Consider the following 17,115-nt stretch of genomic DNA (forward strand, 5'->3'; position numbering starts at 1 on the left):
AGAAGCTTTCTTTAACATGAGAAATTTCCCTGCGTGGTAACGAAATATTCAAGATTTCAGATTTCTGGATATTAACTTTGAAGTTACTAAGCCTCCCAAATCTCTCAAATTCCCGCAGGACCGAAGGAAGGCCTATTCTGGGGTCCGAGAGATAGAGAAGCAAATCATCGGCAAAAAGGGAAAGTTTATGCTCCTTAGTTCCAACTCTCACCCCCTTTATATCTTGATTATTGCGCAGTGCATTAGCTAAGGATTCCATGGTCAGAATATATAGGAAGGGGGATAAGGGGCAACCCTGGCGTGTACCATTCTTGATAGCAAAAGGTGTGGATAAAAGGCCATTAGCCCTTACCTGAGCTGAGGGAGAAGAGTAGAGAGCCATAATACGTTTAATCATTTTAGAACCGAGTCCTAAATGCTCCAGGGTTAAGGTTAAGAAGCCCCAATTGACCCTGTCAAAGGCCTTCTCTGCATCCACTGAAAGTAAACACAGAGGAGACCTAGTATTCCTAGCTCTAGCTATGATGCCCAAGGTCTTCAAGGTACTATCTCGAGCTTCCCTGCCCGGGACAAAGCCCACCTGTTCCTGATGGATATACTTCGGGATGAGGGGGTGTAATCGTAAGGCTAGTAATTTAGCGTACACCTTTAGGTCCACGTTTAAAAGAGAAATAGGCCTATAATTGGAGCAATAAGAGGGATCTTTATCAGGTTTAGGTATAACCGTTATATGGGCCTGTAAAGTTTGGGGAGGGAAGGGGGTTCCCACTGCTATGGAATTAAAAGATTCGAGTAATAAGGGGGATAGCTCATCTATAAGAAGCTTATAAAAGCGTGGGGTAAGGCCATCTGGGCCTGGGCTTTTCCCATTTTTGAGATCTCTTATAACTCCCGCAATTTCTGGGGATGAAAAGTCATCTTCCAGCGCCAAAGAATCTACGCTAGGAATCTTTTCAGGGCCGAATTGGTCTAGATAATCTTTAGTATCCTGTGTAAAGGAAGCAGACGCTGAGTCCCTCCCTGTGTTCAAGTCATAAAGAGAGCTATAATAGGTGCGGAATTCTGATGAGATTTCGGATGGAGCATAAACAATTCCCTTGTCGGATGTGTTAAGTGAGGATATCTGGGTCTGGGGTAACCTAGGATGTAGAGCTCTGGCAAGCCACTTCCCACTTTTATCGCCATATTCAAAAAATCCAAATTTTACCTTATCACGCAAACATAGTGATCTTTGGTCTAGAATTTGAATTACTTGTTGGCGGAGCAGCGAGATATCAGCTTTCAACTGATCAGAGGGGGTCAATTTATTTGAGGTCTCTTTCCCGTCGAGTTGTGAAAGTAGGGAGGAGAGTTTAGCGGACTTCTCCTTTTTGAGTCTAGCGCCATGAGATATGAAAATCCCCCTGAGCACACACTTAAGGGCTTCCCATTTAATCGGCGGGGGAGAGGGGTCTGTTTGGTGGTTAACTGTAAACTCAGAGATGGCCCTCCTAATGTCTGACATGCACACCAGGTCGTTAAGAAGATTGTCATTCAATCTCCACGTGAAGGGACGGGAAGGCGTCTGCTGAAATCTCAGTAGGCCATACACTGGAGTGTGGTCAGACCAAAGGAAGCCATCCATTGAGCTAAGTGGATCCTCCTCAAGCAAAGATTGTGAAATAAATAAATGGTCTAGTCTGGCATAGCTATTGTGGGCTAAAGAATGAAAACTGAAATCTCTGACTCCCGGATGCAGCACCCTCCAGAGATCTACAAGGCGGAGAGAGGACAGGATTTCCCTAAAGGAACGCTGGGATGTCGGAGAGATAGCTGACCTACCAGACGAAGAATCCAGATCCGGGTCCATCACCATATTCAGATCACCGCCCAGGATGATAGAGGATCCATCTGCAAAGCGAGCCAGTTTCCTGAGAATCTTGGAGCCATATGGAATCTGCCCCTGGTTGGGAAAATAGACATTAGCAACCGTGTATACACGTGGACCATCAGACAGCTTGAGGAATACATAGCGCCCCCTACTATCAATATCTGTAGCCAAAATCGTAGGCCGAAAAGATTTATGGAATGCAATAGATACACCTCCTGCTTTTTTGACGGGGTTGGGACTATGGAACCAAGTCGTGTAATACCCACGGTCACACCTGGGAACCGAGGCAAGCTTAAAGTGGGTCTCCTGGAACATAATAAGCATGACCCGCTTCCGGTGAAAGCGATATAGAATCTGGCTACGTTTTTCTGGTTTATTTAGGCCCCTGGCATTATACGTACAAAAAGAGAGAGGGGACATCTTACCGACCTCTGAGAGGAAACTGGATTAAGTGGGGGAGGGAACACGAGGATCCAAACAAAAGGAAAGAGACAAGGACTAACAAGCAACACGCAGATAAAACAACAAAGAAAAAGAAAAGAAAAAAAACAAAACAAAAGAAAAACCTCCTATAAGAGAGAGCCAAAAACTATGGCTCCGAGGTAGACTAGTAAGTGACTATAGTCACGTTCGACACCAGGTGTCGATACCCCTAACGAGGGGAGGAGAGGTCAAGGGCAAGGCAGCAGCCCCACTGACCCCCGGCATATAAAAAGGAATATCAAAGATATATAACATATAGCATAAAACATTAGAACATGAATACTATACACTGAACCAGCGCATTGGGATAATATGTGAAGTCCCACGAAAGCCAATTAGGCTCAAACAGGTGGTCTGGAATGGCGTCTGGGATGCCTCTGCGGTTTCGGGATCGCCTCTTGCCATTCTTCACGATCACTAACGGGCGGCACCATGAGGGGTCTGGGCCAGTCAGGCAGCTCCACCGCGGGGAGATCTAGTGTAGCCAGAAATCTGGGGAGGTCTTCAAGAGATTTGAACGTAGCAGACTTCCCGTTTCTCTTGGCCGAGAGCTGGAAGGGATACCCCCATCTATACAGGATCTCATTGTCCCTGAGTGTGGATAGAAGCGGTTTCAAGGCCTTCCTAAGTTGTAAGGTGCGGCGTGCTAGGTCCGGGAGGATCTGGATGGTATTCGGGCCCGATTCAGGGCCAGCCGCAGCTCGAGCAGCTTTGAGGATGGACTCCTTCTCCTTGTAAAAGTGAATACGGCAAATAATGTCCCTGGGACGTTTCAGGTCCGTTGATTTTGGGCCCAGCGCCCGATGGATCCGATCTATCTCAATGATCCTGTCCGGATTAATTTCCAAAAGTGAGGCAAAATGGCGTTGCGCCCAGGATGGCAGATCTTCTACAGATTCAGGGACCCCCCTTATTCGGAGGTTGTTTCTCCTATTGCGGTTTTCAATATCGTCCATGTGGGTTAGAATGTCCTGCATTTGAGCAGCGTGCTCATTAATGACTGCACGGTGACAATCCAGAGTATTAAAGATCTGCTCCTGTTTGTTCTCCACCTCCTCTACCCTCTGCCCCACATGCCTGATATCCTGATGCAAGGCCGCAATATCTTGCTTGTGGGAAGCTTCCATCCTGCTGAGCAAAGCATCTACCTCAGCAGTAGTGGGAAGGGATTTTAAATGGAGCTTCCAGTCCCAGTCATCCTCATGGGAGAGGGCAGTGGGCGATCTACTGGAGGCAGCCGACAAGGCAGGGGAGCTGTGGTGGGAGAGCTGTGGGCCTGAATAGGCCTCTGAACCCCTGGAGGCTGGCGATGAAGGGACGGACCCCAAGGTAGGACTCACCGCTGCTGCCACTGCTGCATATGAAACCGGAGGTCCTCCGGTGCTATGTTCCCCCTGGTTCCTGGAGGTGAGGGCCGCAGTTTTCCCTCTAGTCAGAGGAGTAGAGGCGCTCGTTTCCCGCGCCTGCTCCGCCATCTTGGAGGTTGTGGCGCCGGATCTCAGGCTTTCAGGCTGGCTGGACGGGCACAGGAACTTTGTGATGTCCCCCGATTCTCGTGATGCGGGTGCCGGGGTGTTAGCTGTGCCCCTCTTGCGACCCATGAAAAATCTGTGGGCTTCTGGATGCTATATGGGGCTGTAAATGCCGGCGGTGCTCAGGAGCTCAGGCAGTGTGCTGCTCACTCCGCCATTGGCAAGCTCCGCCCCCTGCAGTTTCTCTTTTAATGTTACAGTCAAACATCATCAGGGAGAAGAAGGGGGTCGCTGCAGGTAAATAAGTCTGATTGGATCAATGCATTCAGCACCACTCTTACTTCACATCAGGTAGGGCCTTTCAGAAGGCAAACAGAGGAAAAGTGAAAAACCCACAATATGTCCAATATAAATCAGCTGCTGACTGAGGGAAATGAGAATTTTGCTTTTAACAATAAGTAACCCCTAAAGAGACCCTGTCACCTCCCCCAACATGTCTGTTTTAGTAACTTCTTGCATTCCCCATGTAATAAAGATTCTGGAGCATCTATTCTTATGGCTCTATGTTGTACCATACTGTACCTTATTATTCCTGCTAGAAGTTATGAATGAATGACTAGCAGTTTGCAATGTAGGTACATATATGCTGGGTGTTAGCAGATGGGAAGGAGGGGGGGAAGGGGTCCCTGCACAGTCTGACATTATCCAATCAGTGTATGGTGAGGTCAGGCAGCACTGCGCGTTAGTCGGCGGGTGCTCAGTCTGCTGCTCACTTTCTGTTTGAAAAAGACACCTGTGAGTGTCGAAATGCGCGTCACATGAGTGACCAATAAATCCTTTTGAGCAAAGGAAATTGGAGTGCCGGTTTTTCTTCGTTGTATTATCCAATCAATCAGTGTCAGGCTGTGTAGGGACACCCCCACCAACTGGTAACACCCAGCTGGACCTTTACTGCAAACTGCTAGTCATTTATTCATCACTTCTAGCAAGAATAATAAAGGAATGGTACAACACGGACTAATAAGAACAATTGCCCCAGAATTGTTAATACATGGGGGATCCAAGAAGTTACTAAAACATGTCAGGAAGGATTACAGGTCCTCTTTGAGGACTGAGACAATTTGTGTGGTTTTTTTTAACCCGTCACCTTCCAAAAGCCATAGCTTTTTTACCTGCAAGCTGCCTTTACTCATTCAATAGCCTCCTGTCCCCCCTGGCTTCCCCATACAAGTTAGGCTCAGCGAAACATGTTTGCATATGCTATGGATAGAGCAGAGAAAGCCTCTGCTTGTCAGTTCTGGTGGAGACTTATCTTCCCAGATAACAAAAGAATAGAGTAAAAATATTAATTTAATCCGATCCTTGTGTCCTCCGACATCATCTGTTGGGATAGAGTTGGGAGCTCTTGATACACATTAGGCTACTTTCACACTGGCGTTTCTAGGTCCGCCTGTGAGATCCGTTCAGAGCTCTCACAAGCGGCCCAAAACGGATCAGTTTAGCCCCAATGCATTCTGAATGGATAAGGATCCGTTCAGAATGCATCAGTTTGGCTCCGTTCCGCCTCCATTCCACTCTGGAGGAGACGGACACTAGAACGCTGCTTGCAGCGTTTTGATGTCCGCCTGACAATGCGGAGGCAAACTGATCCGTCCTGACTTACAATGTAAGTCAATGGGGACGGATCCGTTTTAACTGACACAATGTGGTGCAATTGAAAACGGATCCGCCTCCCATTGACTTTCAGTGTAAGTAAAAACTGATTTTATTTTTTTGTTCATGGTAATGCAAACGGATCCGTTCTAAACTGATACAAGCGTTTGCATTATAGGTGCGGATCCGTCTGTGCAGATACCAGACGGATACGCACCTAACGCAGGTGTGAAAGTAGCCTTAGTGTGCCGGCCGAACTCAGTTTTCGGCAGGTTTATCTGACAAAAGTTTATTGTGTAAGGCCAGCTCTACAGTCGGCTGTTTTCTATCATTGGGTTTTGTTTTTACGGCATTCACTGTGCAATAAAAAGGACAATACCTTTAAGGCGCATTTCAGCATGATTACTGCAATATCAAACTAATAAGAGTTTTCATAAAAGAGGTGTCATAAAATGCTTATCCTCTCAACCTTCCCACTGTGCCGCCTCCTGTAAGCTTTTTGGCTTCAATATACTGGAGTTTGATGGAACATCCTTAGGGACATCTCCACATGAAGTTTCATATTAATAGCCAGAGATTAGATGGAAAAAAAATAAACTTACTGAGCCTCCATGTTCCCAACAACCCGCAAATAATTTTTGTGCCGGCGGAGTCTGCGCTGCAGTTCATGGAAAAGGTGACGCAGTTGCATGAAGATGACCAGGCTTGCCATGGAAAGCCAAATGTTGCCAAATAGCTTAAGGAGAAAAAATAAATAAAAAAAAGACAGATAAGCAAGAACCATACTTCTTTCTTTACCGATCAGGTCAGAAGGAAATAAGTCACTCACCAACATGTGAATATGATGCATCAGGTCCATGGAAAGGTGACTGAGCTCCATCACAAAATCTGTATAATATACATAAGTCCCTTTGCCTTCCCACGTTCCCTCATGATTAAGGTCCCACAGGTGAATCACATAGCTGCAAGAAAATATGTTATTTTATTGTAGGAAATGTAGATATTCACAGCAGAAGTCAACGACATGTGAGGGAAGGATGCGAGTTCTCTGGAGAAGATTAACTGATAAAGTCTAAAGATGTGCCAGAGATATCAATGGCTGATGCGTCTTTAAAGGGCTTGCGCAGTGCTAGTATATTGATGACCTATCCAATTCACGTTAAAGGGACAAACAGTTCCAATTACACTGCACTGCCGCTACAAGTTAGACGACGTGCAGTTAAACAGTGAAGAGGACGTGGCACAAATGCCACAGCCTCTTCAGACAGCTGACTGGCAGTGCTGCCAGGGGTCGGAGACCCACCCATGCTTTTTTTTTTTGCTTATGTGGAAATGTTTGTTGCCTGTTGGAAAGGGGCTTCATCTATTAATATTAGATATCAGTATCTAATCGGTGGTGGTCTGACACCCGGGACCCCCACTGATCAGCTGTTTGACAAGGAGGAGGTCCATGTGAGAGCTGCTTCCTGGTCTTTAGACTACACCTCATCTCCTGTGGTGTGGCGGCATAGTTTAATTACAAGTACTTTCTCTATTCACTTGATTGGAACGATTACTCATCAATACACTGCACTGAGATGAAGTGTTGTGTAATGAAGAGGGAGTAGTACTGGAGCACTGCCTCGTCTTCAAACTGCTGATCAGTGGGGGTCCCGGGTGTCAGACCCCGTCGATTAGATACTGATGACCTCTCCTAGCGATAGGTCATCAATATTCATGGATGAACAACCGGTTTAAGCGAAGCCCCTTTCCAACAGGCAACAAACCTTTCCACACAAGCAGAAAATAAAGAGCATCTAAAACACTTTTAAAAAAAAAAGTGCTGGAAAGCAAGTACGGTAGTCATTGGGAGCAAATTGCACCAAAAATCTGCTGAGTTTTGATTAGTAAATCTCCCCCAAGGTGTGCATAAGATACACTTATAAAAGTTGCAAAAAAATAATAAAAAATATATGAAAAGGTTAGAGGTTTCTTGTGGGCTTAGTTGTTCCCTGACGTCTGCTGCTGGGAAAAAACAAGAATCATATTTCAACATGTATAATCCTTTATTTCCCCAAGAGATAACTGCTGCCAACGGTGTCTGACAGGAGCTGGTCCTCCTCTACATAGAGCTTGGAGGTGTGCAGTTACTGTCACTGTGTTTGCCATTAAAGCTTTGTCCCATTAGGATACCCCCTAAAAACACATATGGATGTTAAAGAGGGGGTACTCCGCATAGGACCACCCCTCTATTAGGCATAGTGAGGAGCTACTGGAAAGTCATGCCGTTAACATGCAAAGCCACATTTCTTTTGCAGCAGTCACTGCCTGAGGAGAAATGTGCAGTCTATCTGTATAGCGCCACCTGCTGTTTGCTCATTCTGAAATTTCTCTGTCCACTTCACTGAGGAGGATGCACATGCTCAGTTCCATTCTCCAACTGCCACCAGCTGCAGGAGAAAAAGGGCACTCTCCTCCCAGAGAAAAAGGGCACTCTCCTCCCAGAGAAAAAGGGCACTCTCCTCCCAGAGAAAAAGGACACTCTCCTCCCAGAGAAAAAGGACACTCTCCTCCCAGAGAAAAAGGACACTCTCCTCCCAGAGAAAAAGGACACTCTCCTCCCAGAGAAAAAGGACACTCTCCTCCCAGAGAAAAAGGACACTCTCCTCCCAGAGAAAAAGGACACTCTCCTCCCAGAGAAAAAGGACACTCTCCTCCCAGAGAAAAAGGACACTCTCCTCCCAGAGAAAAAGGACACTCTCCTCCCAGAGAAAAAGGACACTCTCCTCCCAGAGAAAAAGGACACTCTCCTCCCAGAGAAAAAGGACACTCTCCTCCCAGAGAAAAAGGACACTCTCCTCCCAGAGAAAAAGGACACTCTCCTCCCAGAGAAAAAGGACACTCCCCTCCCAGAGAAAAAAAGGACACTCCCCTCCCAGAGAAAAAAAGGACACTCCCCTCCCAGAGAAAAAAAGGACACTCCCCTCCCAGAGAAAAAAAGGACACTCCCCTCCCAGAGAAAAAAAGGACACTCCCCTCCCAGAGAGAGCTGACAGCTTGAAATAAATGTAGCAGAGCAATTGGAACAATAAATGGGGAGATCTCTGGATCCATGTGAGGTACAGCGCTGGTTCTAGCTTTGTTGGAAAGAGATTGTCGACATGCTGTCTGCTTTCATTTCTTACACTTATAATGAGATAACGCATTTTAAATGCTCATCATCATGTGCAGCAAAATTAATAAACTAATGCGATTGGGAGAACAGTACAAACCATAATTCTGGTCAAGCAACCTTCAGCACTCCAGCCGCTTTGAAACTACAGCTCCCAGCATGCACACTTACTTGGCTGCTCTTGTCACTCCTAAAGAAGTGAAAGGGAGATTCTGGGAGTTGTAGTTTGAACAACTGGCGTGCCCAAGGTTGCTGATCCCAGGTATAGGAGGATGACCTCAACCTACTCACCGTAACACAACATGGGCTGTTCTTGTGGTCACCAGCAAACACTACAAGAAAAAAAACAGGTAGGTGTTAGGAGTACGGGAGGACACAGAGCCTGGGAGGCTCACCCTGCTGCATCTGTCTACCTACTGTACACGGATTTAAATGAATATAACGTAGTAAGAAACCATAAATGCATAATGGGAGCCCTGCTTCATTTGGCAGAAATGTTAACATAATAAAATAATTACTGTAAATTAAAACCTTGAGAAATGTAATTGACATGACTGAAACCAGCATAAGGGAAACGTATACTGGTTATACAGCGCAATTATTTTATAATGCTATTACGCACACACAGCAGGGTCTGTGTAGCAATAAAGACATAATAAATGTGATCATTCATCAACCTAGCACTGCAATACGAGCGATATCATGGGTATGAGGTCCATACAGGCTGGCAGCAGATGTCACTGCTCATTACAAAAAGGGCAATGGTAGCGGATGGATAGTATCCACAGTACATAAAGATGAGGATAGAAAAGAAAACGTACTACCATGAAAAGTTCTCTGTGCAGCTTAGTAAATGCATAAACCAGAAACACATTTATACAAACAATGCATATCTGATAAAAGGAGGGGATCTGCCAAAACACGATGACAACTTCCCCCACCAGTCACGGAAATAGGAGTCGTGTTCTGATGACTTGAAGCAACTGCTTGGCTGATACTGTTAAGGGTATTTTCTGCAGCAGATTTTGATAGTGGAAATTCAGCATAAACTGACATGCAAAAGACATGTTCAATTTACACTGCAAATCCAAACCATGAACGTCCCATGTGGACATTATCCTAAATCTCCACAGACTGCTCTCTCTCCCCTTTCCCCTTTATTATTATCTTTTTCATAGGACGTAACATCTTCACACCCTCTATCCATTCATGCCGACGAAAAATGAACCTCTCTTCAGTCTGCTCCTCTTGTCATCGAACTTTGGTTGGAGCACTATTTTAGCTCCACAGTTATATATTTTTTTAAATTTTTTCTGCATATAACATCCTTCCCATTATGATTCGCTTTTTCTTTCACACGTTCACTATTATATATACTTTATCTTGAGTGCAATCAAGGTAACCATGCTTATATTCATTTTGTATTTCCTATCATGCACTGTCACTTCATTTCCCCCGTTTTTCATTCCTTCCCTCCCTTCCCCTCTTTCCCTTTCGCCTCCCCCCCCCGTTCGCCTCCCCTTCCCCCCATCATCCATGAAGGTACTATTTTTATTTATTATACACCGCCATCAATTTGATTTCACTTTGTTGTAGTATTCTATCACTTGGGTGCTCACAATATGAATTGTATCCATTTGTATTACTTATTCACCTATTCCACACACTTCCCATATTCTGTGTGTCATATAATCATTCATCATACATCATTACTCTTTCAGTTCCCTGCTTCCTTTCCCTCACTCACTTATACACTTCTTGGATCTATCATTGATTTTTTTGCCAATATTTTGTACATCTTGCACATTGCCTCGTGCACACCTGCACTTTATACTCAAACACACTGTTTATTATGTAACTTTATAATTGTTTCGCATCATTATAGAATGCAAACTTATCTTTGTACTGTGTATTCATGTCTATATATTTGTCTCCGTTTACGCATTGTTGTCTTTATGTATTTATCTTGTAATACTTGTATTTTCGGTATTATTTATTAATTTGCTCTGTATGGTTGAGATTTAAGTGCATATAATTTATGTTACATTTTCTGCGGAGATAGTCATTTTATATAATGAGGTGTATGTTATTGTCCTTCTCCTCTCCTGTGGCGTGTGCGCGCGGTGCTTGGCGCGGCCCCCGGCGCCTCTCGCCTGTGCGTCCTCACGCCGTTATCGTCCGATCATGTGACTTAGTCACGTGATGGGGGCGTGTAGGAGGGACGCCGGCCGGGAGGTAGCTGGGCGCGGTTTGACTGGAGCCCCGCGCGACAGCATACATGCACAGCTGAGGAGAAGTATGTACAATCAACATCTGATTGGTGGAGAGAGCCTGTAAATAGATGATTCACGGTGATGGCGTTACCACCGGACGAAGGCACGCCGAAACGCGCGTTGGGGTAGCGCCGTCCTGGGTGATATAGCACACAGTCTTTTTTGGCGAGTCTCTGCTCTTTTTCACCTATACGGCACTTAAATTAGGATATTTTACAACAAGTTATTACTGAGGTTTGCGCTTACTTCATTTATGTTGCACTTGCAATGCAAACCCTGTTCTAGCTTTTTGCCGCGTAGGTTCTCTTTTGACCGCCGACTCATCCGTCATTTAGGTTGCATTTCTTTCGGTCATTGGTTGGTCACTGTACCGTATATAATCTATTCCATTGATCACTATCTTTTGACACGTTTGCTATCCCAGGGTGGCGCTCTTTTTCTGCTTCCATTCACTTTTAACGGCACATTACTTATTGCTTTATAAATTTTTTAATCATGTTACAATAAAATTATATTTTTACTTTTGGTACTATGAGCACTGTTCTCTTGTTTTTTCGCTTGTAATAATGAGTGTAGTGTGCAGGTACTGCAGACTCTCACAAACATTCCACATCGGTGAGGTTACCACTGATAAAACACCAAGGGCATATTCTATGACAGCGGTCTCCAACTGATGTAAAACTACAACTCCCAGTATGCTCTGTCAGAACCAGGCTGTCACCTTACGTTGGGAGTAGTTTCAAAACAGCTGGAGACCACCGTCACATGTCACACCATATACCGTATTTTTCGCCCCATAAGACGCACTCCCCCCCCCCCCCCCCCCCCAAACTAGGGGGGGGGGGGATGCCCCTGCGTCTTATGGGGCGAATACTAATGATCACTTCCATTATGGAAGCGCTCATTGGTACCGGAGGAGCAGGAAGCGGTGAAGGCTCTGTACTCACTGTTTCCTGGTCCTCGGCTGTGCAGTGGCTGCACAGCGTGATGACGCACTGTGATCTCACGCTGTGTGCGCCAGTTCACAGCACAGCCGACAGCAGGAGGAAGGGGATCGGCGGCGTCCAGGAGAAGGAGAGCTAAGTGGTTTATTTATTTTGTGATCTGAGGCTTGGAGCTGCTGATTACATATGGCTGGGGGCTGATATAAGGCATGGAGGACCGATATAAGGCATGGAGGACTCATCTGAGGTCTGATTGGGGGTCTTCTTTATATTGGGCTCTAAACTGAGGTCTTATTAAGATTGGGGATCTGATTGGGGCTGTGAGCTGAGGTCTGATTAATATTTGGGGTCTGATTGCTGATCTGATGTCTAATGAATAATATTTTTTTTCTTATTGTCCTCCTCTAAAACCTAGGTGCGTCTTATGGGCCAGTGTGTCTTATAGGGCGAAAAATACGGCAGGTCTTTCACCAGAATATTTATTTCAAGGCTATTTACTTCTTTGAGGGCAATTTGTTACTATTGTATTGTACTCATCTTGAACCAAAAATCATTTTTTTTAATTGGTCTTTATAAAAAAAAATATTAAACCCCTGTCTCTGTGCAGCCTTCAGTTTCTCTAATAGTAGACTTTCAATTTTCATTCTCTTCCATTATAGCTCAGTTCTTATCTTACTGATAAGAATGTGGCTTAAATAAGTTTTTAGGGCCTTTTAGTAATTTAGAGGTTTTTTTTAGATGACCGGCACAAAGTGAAAGTACCATTCAAACAGCTAGAAAAACATTCCTTTGTGGCAGAACGGCGTTATATTTTTAACAAACACCAATTGAGAAAATAATTTTTAACCCAAAAGGAGTAAAATGCAAAAAATAAAAAATAAATGCCCTCAAATGTGTACATGGCCTTTAAAGTTGAAATCACACATGAAGTTTTTGCAGCAGTTATTGAGCCATACACAGGGGTGGATATAAAAGAGGAGAAGTATCAGTATTCTCTTTATACTTTTACTTTTTTTATCCACTCCTGGCTCAAAAAACTGCACCAAAAATTGTAAGTGTGATTCGTGTTAAAGAGAACCTATGGTAGGGATGGCCAACCTGAGGCTCTCCCAGCTGTTGCAAAACTACAACTCCCAGCATGCCCAGACTGCCTACAGCTAGCAGCCTACAGCAGGGCATGGTGGGAGTTGTAGTTTTACAACAGCTGGAGACCCGCAGGTTGGCCATGCCTGACCTGTGGCATGATGCAAGAAGTCATAAGGATGCAGAAGTCATAATGCCCTGTAAAATAGAAGACTGAAATCAAGAACACAGAGTGATCTGTAACTAACTAACTTACATATATAGGACTATACTTGCCTCAGCAGCCATGAACGCCAGCGTGTGAATCCCATGTACATATCCAGCAAAAACACACAGCACACCCAAGCAGCAGCACACCCCAAGCATGGCAGAGAGAAGAACTAACACACGGATGTGGCAGCTCATTGGGGTGGTGGGCGAGAATGACAGCTGCAGGAGACAAAAAGAAAAAGTGAATTCAGCGACAGGCACTGCCGACGCAGCGAGCCTTACGTTTGCTGTACATACATATTCAAATCTGTCTCGGCACAGCTGGACCATGAGATGGAGGAAGACCAAGCCTGCAAACCACAAGAACCACAGGACAACCTCTTCCACAGTCTGCACGTTCAAGACGCCAAAGATGAAGATGAACTTGTAAAAGATAAAATTCCAAAACTTGTCCTTGAGATGCTGCAGGCACAAAGAAGAGGTAGGGAGGCATGGAGGAAATCCACCAACACTGCTACAAGCAGATGACGACACGTAGATGGAAGCGACAGAATCAAGGGACTATTAGTGACCAAAGCTTTATTTGTTTTTTTATAGAATTGCATATTTAGCAATTCCCTAATGTTCTCCTATTGACCATATCCCCCACTCAATTATGAGGGGGAACACTGGTTACAGAGGAAAGCAGGAGAACATTCTCAAAGCCTGCCATAGCTGGTGTCATCCACAGATTAAGAGCTCATGCCCAAGAATTTATTTTTTGTCTGTGTATTATTTTTTTGCGGTCCGTATATGGAACCATTCAGTTCAATAGGGTCATAATAAAAATGGAAATTACTCTGTGCGCATTCCGTTTCCATATGTCCACATAGCCGTTCCGCAAAAAAATAGAGCATGTCCTATTATTGTCCGCATAACCGGCTGTTCCACAAAATACAGAATGCACATGGCCGTTATACGTGTTTTGCGGATCCGCAATTTGCGGACTGCAAAACATCCAATGGTCATGTGTATGAGCCACAGATGGGTGTATGGCTGCCTGCTCTTATGACTACCTAAGCTGATAACTGGAAGAGATTTGATTTTCCTGCACACAGACAAGCAGAAAATGCTTGAGATTTTATTAGTTGGCCTGTGCCTCTTAATAAATTTAGGGCATCTTACTTTAACAGCCTGTAGACTAAGCCTTTGTTTTTGCTAATACAAGTATATTAGGAGATTGCGATAAATTTCCTAAAATATTATGTATAACTGAAAAGAAGATGTAAAAATAAGATAACATTATCACTGCACAAAAAAAATAAAAATAATAATAATAATAATAATAATAATTATTATTTTTACTGGTGTCAGACAGCGCCCCCAGATTTTCTGCTGGGTTCCGATAGCGGTGTCCACCTTCTACAGCGTGCAGTGGTGGACACGCATAGTTTTTATCTTCCCTGCTCTGGCACAGTGCTACACGTGTAGTATTACATAGGTGTACCCAGTTAATGACTGGGAATGGTGGTGTAAGAGGGTTCACGTGATAAGCCCTTTAAAGATGTAGAGGAAGGGTTGTTAATATTGATGACCTATGGTATCCTTAATATATCAGATCAGTGGAGATCCAACTCTAAATGTCAGTGTTCTGGTGAGTGCTGTGGCCCCTTCACTATACATAGTGTTTGGTACTCTCAGTACATAGAGCAGTGAGTATTATAGTGTAGTAGTACTGCATGTATTATATCACTACACATCGCAGTCTTCTCCTGTTTGAGTGAGTGGGACAGCAATGCAATACCCAGCACGGGCTTCTTCAAAACAGCGGGGTGCCCATAGACCAAAACCGATCTAATATTGGTACCTTCACCCCCTTTAATTCTCAGACACACCAATGACAATATGCGGTTTACACTCACCTGCCTCTCGCTGACTCGCAGCGGCCCAAACACCACATGTTGAATCAATTTAGCCACAAGCATCAGCAAGCAGCACACAGTATTCACCAGGACCTACACGGGAGAGAAAAAGAGACGTCAGACCAGGGGAAATACCGCTAACATCAACTTTACAACAGACGGGTGAACTTTTGCAGAGGGTGAATTCACAAATGGCTGATTTTTGGGAGAAACCTCTGTGATTAAAATTGGTTCCAGTCAACCGAATAGGGTTGTTTCTGCAGCAAGCATGGGGTCTTCTGCAAGCCCAGATAAATGGGACAGTGGTGGAGCTATCTGCAGCGTGTGAACGCCCCCCCATTCATGTACAGACAGATGGATAGGTAACTGCTTTGTGCCAAAGTGCAATTTAAAAAAATGCAAAAATAAAAAAAAGCCTAGGGCTACACCCAGACTATGTATCGCACAATACAGGCAATCTTCTCTCATCACTACACTCTGGGATTTCTGAGCAGTAACTACTTTTTTTTCCTGTAAAGGAACATGAAAATCAATTATGTGGCTGCAGACTGAAACCACTACAAAACAAGTTGAAAACCGTGACGATCTGTAGTAAAACGGCGCCACTACGTATATCTGTCCTATCATCAAGTAGTGAGCGGTTACTCTTGGAAATACTAGTAGATTACCAGTAACTGAGCCATCACCTACGGGGTTCCCTTATCAATCACCTCTTTACCTGACCCCAATTTTCATCCCCCATATGTCTTGATGAAGCCTACGGCCAGCAGTATGGGTGCTGTATGGGTCATGTCTTGCACACAGCACACAAGCTCTTGGGCTATTTTTAAGGCAGCATCTTAAAATAGTTCCTATGGCTACTCCGCTGTGTTACATGATCAAATCTCTGCTTTCTGAAATCAGTCAGTGAATGAGGACACAACTGGGATTCCTGCTTAAAACCCAGAATCTCTAAAAGGTGTTGAATGGGGGAACTCCGCTTCTTTATTAGAGGGGTTGTCTGATTTATAAAGACCATTTTCGAATACCCACTCAGGTAATTCTGAATTTAAAGGGGTCCTCCAGAACGTCTCTTTTGGATAGGCTACTAATAATCAGTGAGCGCCTGAGCTGTGGGACCCCCGCTGATCAGCACAATGAAGGGGCTGCAGTGTGTCCCCTTCATTGTTTACACAGGCAGAGCAGCTCGTCTGTGGGGCAAGAGAGGACATCAATGCAGTAATTCCAGTCTCAGGCATTCATTTTTATGGGAAACAGACAGGGTGGATAAAAATCAATGATTTAAAAAATAATCTGATTTTTTTTTTATTCAAATCGGATTTTTTTTTATATATAAAATGCTTTTTGAGGAAAATATATTACCATCCAAAGGTTATTACATCATGAAAAAAAAATGTTTTTTAATTATGTAGAATAAGGCTGTACGTGGACTCCCATATTGTTGAATGGATTAGGCACTGACTGAGGGACAGACGACAGAGGGTTGTAGTCAATGGAGTATATTCAGACCAAGGTCTTGTTACCAGTGGGGTACCTCAGGGATCTTTTCTGGGACCCATATTGTTTAATATCTTTATCAGCGAAATTGCAGAAGGCCTCGATGGTAAGGTGTGTCTTTTTGCTGATGACACAAAGATTTGTAACAGGGTTGATGTTCCTGGAGGGATACACCGAATGGAAAAGGATTTAGGAAAACTAGAGGAATGGTCAAAAATCTGGCAACTAAAATTTAATGTTGATAAGTGCAAGATAATGCACCTGGGGCGTAAAAACCCAAGAGCAGAATATACAATCAGTGATACAGTCCTAACCTCAGTATCTGAGGAAAGGGATTTAGGGGTCATTATTTCAGAAGACTTAAAGGTAGGCAGACCATGTCATAGAGCAGCAGGAAATGCTAGCAGAATGCTTGGGTGTATAGGGAGAGGCATTACCAGTAGAAAGAGGGAGGTGCTCATGCCGCTCTACAGAGCACTAGTGAGACCTCATTTGGAGTATTGTGCTCAGTACTGGAGGCCATATCTCCAGAAGGATATTAATACTTTGGAGAGAGTTCAGAGAAGAGCTACTAAACT

General features: G+C 44.3%; 1 protein-coding gene across 2 annotated transcripts in view; it reads right to left on the reverse strand.

Annotated features, from left to right (window-relative positions):
* The window catches only part of AMFR (autocrine motility factor receptor), a 50,838-nt gene that overhangs the window by 14,833 nt on the left and 18,890 nt on the right, over positions 1 to 17,115 (reverse strand). For both annotated transcript variants that reach the window (XM_040408859.1, XM_040408857.1), the window contains exons 2-7: positions 15,041 to 15,133; positions 13,437 to 13,601; positions 13,206 to 13,358; positions 8,921 to 8,961; positions 6,308 to 6,440; positions 6,081 to 6,214 (exon numbers count right to left, since the gene is read on the reverse strand). In XM_040408859.1, the coding sequence (XP_040264793.1) occupies positions 6,081 to 6,214; positions 6,308 to 6,440; positions 8,921 to 8,961; positions 13,206 to 13,358; positions 13,437 to 13,601; positions 15,041 to 15,133 (719 nt within the window). The remainder of the gene's footprint in view (positions 1 to 6,080; positions 6,215 to 6,307; positions 6,441 to 8,920; positions 8,962 to 13,205; positions 13,359 to 13,436; positions 13,602 to 15,040; positions 15,134 to 17,115) is intronic.

Source organism: Bufo bufo, chromosome 10 (genome assembly GCF_905171765.1).
Source record: "Bufo bufo chromosome 10, aBufBuf1.1, whole genome shotgun sequence".
NCBI lineage: Eukaryota > Metazoa > Chordata > Amphibia > Anura > Bufonidae > Bufo > Bufo bufo.